Source organism: Labrus bergylta, chromosome 15, assembly GCF_963930695.1.
Source record: "Labrus bergylta chromosome 15, fLabBer1.1, whole genome shotgun sequence".
NCBI lineage: Eukaryota > Metazoa > Chordata > Actinopteri > Labriformes > Labridae > Labrus > Labrus bergylta.
The window spans coordinates 7,214,529-7,225,292 of record NC_089209.1 but is presented as its reverse complement, the minus strand read 5'-3'; the positions used below and the strand labels follow the sequence as shown (position 1 = coordinate 7,225,292).

At 39.9% G+C, this 10,764-nt stretch overlaps 2 protein-coding genes across 2 annotated transcripts in view; one reads left to right on the top strand and one right to left on the bottom strand.

Annotated features, from left to right (window-relative positions):
• Positions 1-544: 544 nt before the first annotated feature.
• On the bottom strand, positions 545-5,608 carry mtif3 (mitochondrial translational initiation factor 3). Its single transcript, XM_020639927.3, has 4 exons — positions 5,493-5,608; positions 3,840-4,299; positions 2,421-2,572; positions 545-1,478 (listed from the first exon to the last, which is right to left on the bottom strand). The coding sequence occupies exons 2-4, from the start codon at positions 4,294-4,296 to the stop codon at positions 1,239-1,241; spliced, it is 849 nt and encodes a 282-aa protein (XP_020495583.1). The 5' UTR covers positions 4,297-4,299; positions 5,493-5,608; the 3' UTR covers positions 545-1,238.
• A 753-nt stretch (positions 5,609-6,361) lies between these two features.
• LOC109988442 (adhesion G-protein coupled receptor G5) overlaps positions 6,362-10,764 on the top strand; it is a 13,074-nt gene continuing 8,671 nt past the window's right edge. The window contains exons 1-6 of the mRNA XM_020639938.3: positions 6,362-6,678; positions 6,854-6,976; positions 7,740-7,790; positions 7,880-8,035; positions 8,232-8,261; positions 8,524-8,613. Coding sequence (XP_020495594.2) covers positions 6,636-6,678; positions 6,854-6,976; positions 7,740-7,790; positions 7,880-8,035; positions 8,232-8,261; positions 8,524-8,613 — 493 coding nt within the window. The 5' untranslated portion in view covers positions 6,362-6,635. The remainder of the gene's footprint in view (positions 6,679-6,853; positions 6,977-7,739; positions 7,791-7,879; positions 8,036-8,231; positions 8,262-8,523; positions 8,614-10,764) is intronic.

Below are 10,764 nucleotides of genomic sequence, written 5' to 3'. Positions count from 1 at the left end.
TGATGTCACTGTAGGTTTGTGGATTAATGCCGTTGAAACCACACGTTCGCAAGATTAGGCTTTTTCGGCTGTGGCTCAGTTGGTAGAGTCGGAGTCTCTCAACCGGAAGATCGAGGGTTCGATGCCCAGCTCCTGCATCAACGTGTCAAATGTGTCGCTGGGCAAGACGCTTAACCCTGAATTGCTCTTGCTGCTTCGTCGGCGGCGTATGAATGTGTATTAATGGGATTAGTAGGTGTGACCTGTGGTGTAAAAAAACACTTCAGTCAGAAGACTAGAAGACCATCTTGTTTTAGTTTTCTTTGAGCCAGAAGTGACCATATTTGGACGGGTAGGTTTATTAAAAAAAAAAAAGCTCAAGTGACATCAGTCGATTAAGTTGAAGTGACGCTTGGGTGACAACAAGCAGACACAACTTTCACTCTTAACTATGAGACTAACTTTAAGCCTCAACAGTGAGTTATATAAAAATGAACGCCCTCTACAGCGGTCACACGTGAAGATGCGGTGTTGGAGATATAGAGACCAAAACAGTTATTTGGAGCATGATTGAAACCTTTTATTTTATTTCTGTTGTACCGTTTATTTCAATACCGGCCTTTATATGGGTTTCCTCACTTTTACAACCAGCCTCAAGTGGCCATTAGAGGAACTGCAGTTTGTTGTCACTCCCATATTTGCTGCATTTTTTCCCGCCCTGGTTGTTCCTTCTTCGGATGGATACCCATGCTCATGTAATAAATACAAAGACAGCTTAACCTCTTTAACATTAATCAAAGAACCTTCTTAAAAGTAAAGTAGTAAAAGTGTTTGGGAATGACTCTGTTACTTGACGTAACGGTGAAACAAAGATGAAGCCTTCAGACGGGAACTTGAGAAGGTTTTGCCTCAGGTTGTCGTTGTGACATGAACTTAAAAAGTTAGCTTAGAGCTAACAATAAGCAAACATTTAAAGTACAAGCATATGAAAAGTGAGCTATCCAGATGTTTAGCTCATGATCGGCTGAGATCTTTTCTATTACAGATGTTCTAACATGAGGCTCCTTTCGTCCAAAAGACCGAGGCAGTCAGTGTAACTCAGGACAGATGGACCTTTCCCTTATTGCTGGATGCATCATTGTGCTTTGTTACATATCCACACGATACACCGTGAGCAGCGGAGAATGATTTTTAACCGAACTGACCCAGATGCTCAGTATTCACTTAATTTAAAGTGAAAATGTTTGACTTCCATGAGGTCACTTCTGCACAGAGTCCTCTGCGTTGTCTACAGGCGCCGTGTTGCTCTGCGTGGCGCTCGGACTCGAGTCGTCGGACTGCGAGGCCGCACCTTTACTTTTCTCAAGTTGGGACAGTTCCTTGGCTGAAGGCGGTCGCAGGGTGCACGTGGCTGCTTGACCGTCCCGTATGGCTTTCGGCTTGTTAACAAATCCCACCAACACCTCCATTTGTCGGACCATTTGCTCCAGAGTTGCCTCCTGTGGAAAAAAAAAGTCAAACACAAAGTAAATGTCAGCACATTCACTAAAATGGTGAATACTGGCGTTGGTGCAAAATATCGATACAGCAACATAACGCCCATCTTGACTCCTGTGACAAGGTTTTTGAATCACCGGTGCCAAATATTGATAATCGAATAAATTAAGGAGAAAACGCAGCGCTCCTTATAGATTTTTCCTGCCAATTCCTCTCGCCGTCATGACTCCTCACCGGTGGCCATGAACGAAGGTTATATGAAGGAGGTTACTTGGCCATGGAATGACAAAAAGGCAGCCGGATAAAAGGAGAAGAAGAAGACAGCAAGAAAAAAAAATGTCAGACAGAGGTGAAAGGAAGTTGAAGCGATGAAGCATGATAAGAGGGGGAAACCACACTGCGGTGATTAAAATAGACCCACGTTTGACCTTTTAAGGGGTATGTCATATTCCTAAAGCCCCGTTTCCACCGAGCAGTGCCGTTTGCTTCAGTACAGTTCAGTTAAGTGTTCAAGAAGAAGAACAGGGACATAGTAAACAAAGGGTAACCTTTAAGGTTGGATCGGTACCAAAAAAGTAGGACTGTATGGATCCCTTATTTTGGTACCATTCCCAACTTTGGCAGTGGAAACTGACAATAAATCGGTACAGTATGGATCTGAACTGAACCGGACCGCTTGGTGGAAACAGGGCTTTATTAAGTTAGTCAGATATCTTGATATATCATTCCACGCTTTTCTGTCAATATAATCAATTATTGCAGAATCTTTGCATCGGGATGTTATCGGCATCGTATCATATCCTGAGTTTTCTCGCGATTCCCTTACACTGACATTGGACATCTTTCTCCTCCCTCTCCACCTGACCTCTCTCTCTCTAACAAAAGGTGAATGAAACATGACCACAGGTCGTCTGTGAGTATTCATGTGTCGGTCCATCCCTCACCATGTCGCCTGCAGGCTGCCCTCGTCCCGACCGCAGAGTGATTCGAACGTGGTGCTTCTTCTCCAGCATGCTCTCCGCCTGCTTCAGCTTGGTGGCGAGGTCGTGAGCCGCGATGCCGGAGGAGAAGGTGAGCTCTTTCACCTGCACAGGGGCTGCGGAGAAAAGAAAGAGTCGAGTGCAATTTAAAAAAAACAAAAAAGGAGCGAGTGAACAAACCGTGTGTACAATGTTTGCATGTTGCAACGGTTAAAGCGTATTTAGTCTTTGATAGATAAGTGTGTTTAAGCAGCTCCTAATGTGGAGCCTCGATCACAATAATAAAGTCAACCTGCCGCCCAAAGGTCACTAAAGAAGTGGAGCAGTTTCAGGGAATATTAGTCTTGTGTGTCTTTTTCTTTTGTATAGAACATAACAGTCTCACGGTCAACTCAAGCAGCATCACTCAGCTGAACACTGATGAACTCAGACCAAACACAAGCTCTGAACCGTGCAACTACAGATCTTCTGCTTCGAGAGAGAGGGACAAGATGACACTTTTTTTTTAATATGCACTCCTCAATTGTCTTGATTCTTTGAGGGTAACGTTACAGCATAAATCGTCAAAAGTTTATGGGATTTAAAATATTTTTCAAAGCCCCAAAAGACGTAACCTTCCTTTGATTCCTTGACTGAGGGCTTTTTATGCCTTTAGCTGATAAGACGTTGAACAGAGTAGGATATCAGGAAGAGGGGATTTGGGAGAGATTTTGGAAAGAAGCCGCAGGTTGGACTCGAAACCCTCGCTGTCCGCCTGTAGCGACTACAGCCTCTGTGAACAGGCGGCCCAACTTCCCTGTTTTAACAGGAAAAAAGAAAACGAGAGAAATACCTGAAGGTGTTTCCACACATACACAAATCTTTACCCACATTTTAAGCGGTGAGTTGCACGTGTGAACTGAAACGGGCCAAATTTTTCATGCGTGACATTTTCCCTGCCAGCCCCCCCCCGAGTAATATGTCCCGAATGAAGTCGGGGGTTAAGAGGATTTGAGAACACAGCAGGAAAGAAATTCACCACCGATGATGTTTATATCGAGCGACCGGTTCAATCTTCATGCACGTAAAGAAGCTGCTTCGATCCTCTTCTCTGCTCGCCATCTTGTTCTTTTGCACTCTCTCGCTCATACTGTGAATGCATCTCATTCGACTGACATGAAGGCAGAAACTGTCACCACAGCGCTGGACTCCGCTGCCTCGTCTGTCATCTTGGCTGCGTGCAAACATTACAGACTTCCGCAGTGTTTCATTTTCTAGACGTTTCAGGAGTGCGTGTGTGAAAGGGGCTGATGTTCCGACATCATCTTGTGACCTCACCATCAAAGGTTGGGAACGGCTGTTTGAAACAAAATGGATAAAAAGAAGGAAAGAAGCCCCACAAACCTGCTTTTGCTTTCTGTTTCTCCCGCAGTTTCAGCTGCTCTTCGTGGATCTGTTTGCCGCTCATCAGCTTGTAAACGGGAGGATCTTTGTTCTCGCTGAGCAGCACCAGTTTGAGGCCCTGCACGTCCATCATTTTAATCACATTTGCCCGGTGCATGGTGCCTAGATTCTCGCCTGTCTCACTTATCACCTGTATCTCCCGCTGAGGGATCTTGCGCCCGACTGAGGTCATGGTGGCATTCGCTCTCGGATTCTGCTTTTTTTTTTTCACGGCAGGAGTCTGATCTGTGTCGTCCACGGCGGTGGAGAATGGAGAACATCTCCATGAAGAAGCAGCGATGTTGTATCTTCCGCTGCATATTGTAAATCTTGACGCCGGGGTCCTGTAGGCAGGGTGTTGGCCACACACGGCTCTCAGTGTACGGCTCAGCACCCACCTCACACAACCTGCAGACATGACCTGCAGAAAAAAAACAGAGAGAGAGGACACAGATGTAAGGACATCGTTTCACTCCACTCCACTAAAATTCACTTTATGCATACAGCATATGTGATTCAAGCATGCTGCCCAAAGAGCTTGATTTAATATTAACAAAGAAACAGATGGAAAAAAAAACAACATTCACAAGAAAATCATTCTGGAAGACTAAAAAATTACAGCAACAATGAGTGTTAACAAAAAGAAAAACAAACATTATTTAAGGTAAATTAAGACAAAATAGACACACTTGACTCTTTTATCAAAGGTTTTTTTTTTTTTTAAAAAACCTGAAAACATCTGGCTGACTAAAACATCTGTAATGCAGATGATTAACACAATCAAAAACCAGAGATGTTTGACTGAAGTGTGTGAGAAAGTTTACCATCAATGAATATTATTAGTGTTGTGTGTTTAGTTTAATGGAAGCAGTGTGAGTGTGAGATCATTGGAAGCACCTCCTTTGAATCAGAAATAAAACACACACAATGCTTTGACAGCCAGTTGTTTTTTGTTTCCAGTATCTCCTGCAGCTCTGCAGGCCAGACTCCACTAAAACACCTGCTGATTAAAGTGTATTAGAGCTTTCTTGTCACTGCACACACTCGATGTATCGAAATAAGTATTTTCCTCAACATTTCAGGATCCACTGTGTCATTCGGGATACACCACACTAACTTCTTGAAGCATTACATCCAGTGATGTTGGTGTGACTGTCCAGTGCAGAGCAGTTTGAGGAGGCATTTAGCACGAATGTAAAAGCTATAATGCATCATGAAGTTAATCAATAAATGTGCCGAACTGACCAGGAAACCTTCCTCATCGATGGCATTGTTTCAGTAAGAGCATCATGATTCACTGAATGTGTATTTTACATGTTCACACTTTATTGGTATAAATCAGATGGGAGTCTGGAGTTGTCAAACTTCAGTATGGTGAAGCAGCAACAATTCAATTCTGCTTCAACTGCCTGGTCATGGATACAAATGTAACTTGAATTTAAAACATGTGCAAGTTGTCCTAGAAGTAAAAGCTTCTTCTGACATTGCAGACACAGTGAGTTTCTGTGTTATCGACAGTAATGAAGGCACAGGAGGCTAAATTAAAAAATGAGCGCACCTCGCCTGTTAGTAAACTCCCCAAATGTGTCTTATGATTTTAAGCTGTTTACTCACTTTACTTCAATGTCGTGAAATCATGTTCCTCTCTGTTGTTGCAGGGTGACTGCTGTGTGTCTTCTTCTTCTTCCGTCCTATTCTTCTTCGTTTGAACTGGGTGAGAATTGACGCGACTTAACTACGATGCTGCCCCCTGCTGGACACTGCAGGATACAGATGCAGGACTACATGCATCTGTAGGCGAGGCTGTGGTTCTCAACAGTAATATTTACAGTCTATGTCTATTTAATTTCTCAATTGATCTAACCTCGGTAGGACCGACCTATGGGGCCGACCCACAACCAAATCAGATTTATTTAGGCTCTTTAAAAAGCGCTTCTAGACTTTTTGACAATATTGTTTTTTGCAGGGATTTGGGACCCTAAGAACCATTGTGATAAAGAGTTGGTTTAACCACATGGTACTCATATTCGACCCAAATAATCTCACTTTTCAGGTGGTTCATATTTCTAAATGAAAACAATACATATTTTTGAAGAATATTTCTGTAACCTGCAGGTCCGTACCAGGACTTACCCACTGACACTCCGGTTCCTGACTCATGTCCCTACAGACTGAGCAACTGCCTCCCCAAATGAAGATAATATTTCATCTTGTTAAACACTTTCAGTTGCAACAATTTTCTCTAAATACTGAAATATAATAAATAAATCAATAACAATTATTAGACATGAGCCTTCTCTGTCATATAAGCCAATATTTTTGAGTTAGTTTTCCCTCAAACGTATCGAGTTTCATTCCAAAAAGCTGGTTTACATATTGATTTACATCTTTTAACCCAAAAACATTACCAACCAATAACCAACCACAATTCATTCCGGCACACGTTCATCCTAACATAATATGAGTTTGTTATAATTTTATTTTTATTTTGCATAGCAGGCATAACGTCTGTGTTCATCTGTGAACTTTAAGGGCTTAAGAATTTGCAAATCAAAATATGATGCGAGCAGCTATATGCAAAGTCTGACAGTTTCATAGAAAAGAAGGTTCATTATCTCTTGTTAAGTGCTGCTGCTGCTCAGAGCTGTGGTGTTACTGTTACCAGAGAAGAGATCAAATTTATAGTTTTTAAAAGGGTTAGTTTTTATCTAAAATTGTTGTGTCATCCTGACTGAGACTTAATGCCATCGACCCAACATGAACTGGTTTGCTCTGGTTGTTGCTGCTCTTCTGTGGACCTGTAAGTAAACACTCTTCAAGAAGAAAAAAAATCTCTAGAGCTTAAAATTACATTTTTCTTGAGAAAACAAGAAACTGTCGAGTCTTGACAAACTCCAGGATTCATAACTTAGATTAAATATGTTGTTTTCTGGCTTTTTTTTGTGTGTGACCTTTTTTATCTGATTTTTCTTCAGCCCGAGGAGAGAGCAATGACAAATGTAAGGAACTGAGCGATTGTTTGGAAAAGGGAAACAAAGCGTATGTTGTTTCTGACAACTTCAACGACGTCATCAAAGTTAAACCCAAATGGGAGACAAGTGAGTCAAAACTATCTAAAAAAACAACAAATGTTGTACTATTAATTAATCACAAAGTTCTAATGTCTCTGTATCCCCTTACATATTTAAACAGTAATAATCTTATTGGTATCATTACAAAATACGTGCTCTATAATTTCAAGGTTGTAATCAAAGGAATAAGCTAACAATTATTGCTTCAGAAGATTGATTTTTGAGATCATACTTTTTAAAAATGCAGGATTTTGTTTCAAGCATCATCTGACCAACCCTTGGTGTACCTGTGTCTCAGTGCATGCTGGGATTGAGGCTCTTTATAGCCTCATAAACCAATAAAATTATCCGGTCAAATCCACTGTAAACAACTTGAACTTTACATAATCCAAATTTATTCTTTATTTTTCTCAAACTACAATTGCCCTTTGTAAGTATTTAACCCCTTGAAATGTCCTAAATGTTGTTGTGTTGATAGTCGTTCTTTTGATCTGTTAATTGATCTCTGGTAATATCATCTTTCTTTAATTATTCGCAAATAAAATTGAGAAATGTTTCTGCTACGAAACCAAAAAAATCAGTTGCAAATGTTCACTTGTGCATCCAATAAGTGCATTTCAATTCAAAATGATTATGCAATATGATGTAAACATTGTGTGAAGGTTGGTATACTTTCACAAGTCACAGTAGTTTTTCTTTAATTCTGCATTAAACAAAAACTGCTGCAGAAATATGCAAAATATATCAAATTGTATAACATTACCACAACACTGCATTCTTTATCTTTCAGAGGGACATGACTGCATAATATTTCTGAAGAAAAACCCTACAACACGACCAAGTAAGTACAATATTTGAGCACAATAAACTAGATTTGTTTTACATGGATACATCGCAGCAACATAAGAGTTGAATGATTTTGCTGTTTAGATCAAACAGAATGGTGCAATCAAGAGTGGCCTCAACTGGAGACAAAGAACGATACTTCCCTATTACGCATTACGAAATGGCACATCAAGCGGAATCTTTCTCTCACTGTCCTGCTCGGGGAGAATTACTGTAGAGAACTGTCCGGCAAAGACCAAGGTGCTTTTACAACACTGTGTTTCACATTCTTAATATATATATATATATATATATATATATATATCTGTTTGCACAACTTCATTATGTTTGCTTGTTTTTGTAAATGTGTTTTGTGTTCTTCTTTAATAACATAAATATAAAATATACATACACAAAAGTTTTGTATTTGCTGATATGGATTTCTCTTGCAATCCAGATTTGCTGTGCAACTCCAATCATACATCAGGTACGACAATTTCTTTCATAATAAAACAAAATGACAAAACGAAATGAAAACATGTAATCTTTAATCCACTTACAAAATATTTCTATTTCCAACAAATAGGCCTAAGTCTACTATTCTTAAATTTCTTCATAATCTACTTTCATTACACTCTAAAATTTAGAGTTAACAGAAATTGTTGAAATATTCTAGCTCTTTACATGTGTTGTGCCTTGAGCTCTGTCACAAAAGACTTACACTTCTTTTTCTCTGAATCTTTACATAGATTCATCACCAGAAAGTTGCAGGGTTAGATCTGTACAAACAGACGAGGTTTGTAAGGGAGAATCATTTGATGAAAATGTCTGCATTGAAGGTTAGTTTCCTCCATACCCAAATAATAAACGTATGAATGTTGCTTCTGCAGCTCTACAAACGTCAACCAGCTCTGTGTGTGACTTTTTTTCTCAAAGACCAGCATGTTAACTTAAAGGGGCTCTACTGGCAGACATAAATATATTTGTTAGGAGTTTTTGTTTTTGTTAGTGTAAAATAACTTGGGGAAAAAAGAATGTGTTTCTGTTAGCTTAAAAGGTGGAAAAACAAACACCACAGTGAGCTTCCATGAAGAACACTGTCAGTGTTGTTCCAATTGTCCAATTGTTCCAAAAGTAATTTACCTGCAATTTCACAAAAACCGCTTTGTTTATGAACGGATATCATCATCATCATCATCTTTATTGCCAGACTCAGGAGTCCATTAGAAGACAGTTATAACGAGATCTTTATCTTGTTATAACGAGTATAAAATATAAACTGAGTGAAACATCAGAGGTTGAAAAGGAAGTCACCAGGTGATCCAGCTTCAATACTTTAGAGTCTCCTGTACCTGGTTAATGCACAAAAAGAGGGAATAAGAAATAAGCCTGTGCTCAAAGACATCCGTTCATAAACAAAGCGGTTTAAAAGATCTCTTAATAACGAGAAAAGCATGAGGGTGGTGGCGATGAGGAGGCGCGGGTTTGTTTGGGAGTGTACAGTACACCAGTGGCAGCTCATTTCAACATTTCAGTATAAACACCGTAGCAGGCGATTCCGGCGCCGCAGTTGTGTTTCATGGGGTTAAACTATTTTCAGTAAATGCCTAAGCGTATCTTGAGACACCACGTAGCCAGCTTGAATACAATTCAGATGCATGACTTTATATCGGTGAAGCATACCATATCTATTTAACTGATGCTGGAAAAACAACACTATGTCAAGTAGGTCAGATTGTGCTTTGCTTTCCGTCTGCACAACCTTAACGCCGTCAGATGCCTGCGCTAAGTCGACAAGCTCATGAGAATACCATCTGTATTACTCAAAGATGATAATATTTCCCAATGCCTGAAACCAAGATGAAAATAAAACACAATCAAATCAATAACCCTGGTCATCGTTGCCTTTTGATCTTCCTCCCTCCTCTGCCTGCCACAATGCAAACTTAATTAACCCTGTAGTATCTTTTTAGTCTTTGTAATGTGTGTCTTTTCTCGTCATAACAAGATCTTTATCTCGTAATAACGAGATCTTTTCTCGTTATAACGAGATAAAGATCTCGTAATAACAAGAAACCAGGCAAAAAAAAAAATTCCCCACAAGAATGCAATACGCTTCCTTACGGATATACGTCGTTTTGGATAAAAGCGTCTGCTCAGTGAATTGTAGAATTGTAGAATTGTAATCGCTTTATCAACCCTCAATAAGAAAATTGGCAATCACACTGAGAAGTTGCAACTTGCCTTTACAACACTGTCAGACAATATTGAAACCATTAAAAAAAAGAACATTATTCAATTAAAGGCTTTATATGCGATTTTTTTTCACACTTAAATATAATAGAAATCAAGAATATCCTCTGAAAAGAACTCTGTGAGTCATGACTGTCTACAATGAGTGTGACACCCGAGTCCCACTGTCTGTGATGCTTTCCGAGTTTTATGAGTCCTATCTTCAGTTTGTTTACATCGCAATGACTGCCGATGCGGCGCAAGTTGTTTTGGTTTCATGCTGGTGCTCAAGGGCGACATCTGCTGGATCAAAAAATTGCATGTAAAGCCTTGAAAGAGGACATATTATACCACTTTTAAAACAGTCTCCTGTGGTCGAAATGAAACATCTGTGCTGTGCTTTGATCAAAATATAACATGACTCAAGCACCAGAGGAGGTTTGTGACCTTGTATAAACCAGCTCTCTCTGAACGCTCCGTTTTGGTGTGTGTGTCTCTTTAAATGCAATGAGCCTCCCCCTGAGTTAGTCTTTAGTTAGAATAAAAATGGCCAATCCGTGCAAAAGTTTTGCTCTAGGCTGGGGGTGGAGTCCATGGGTGGAGATATTAGGGGAGGGGAGGGTAAAATGGTAATCACAAACTTCACCACTACAGCTTAATAATTATACAAGTTGCCCTTTTTTCTTTACATATAACGGTATATATTACATAATGATGTTTATACTGAAAGTCCAGAGAATTTATAAAAAGAATAGAAA

Bases quoted from the DNA above. Each gene is read 5' to 3' on its own strand.
- mtif3 (XM_020639927.3), bottom strand. From the start codon at position 4,296: ATGTCTGCAGGTTGTGTGAGGTGGGTGCTGAGCCGTACACTGAGAGCC. The intron at 2,573-3,839 runs GTTTGTGGGGCT...TTTTCTCCGCAG, and splicing joins GAAACAGAAAGCAAAAGCAG to CCCCTGTGCAGGTGAAAGAG. The intron at 1,479-2,420 runs GTGAGGGATGGA...TTTTTTCCACAG, and splicing joins GGCAGCCTGCAGGCGACATG to GAGGCAACTCTGGAGCAAAT.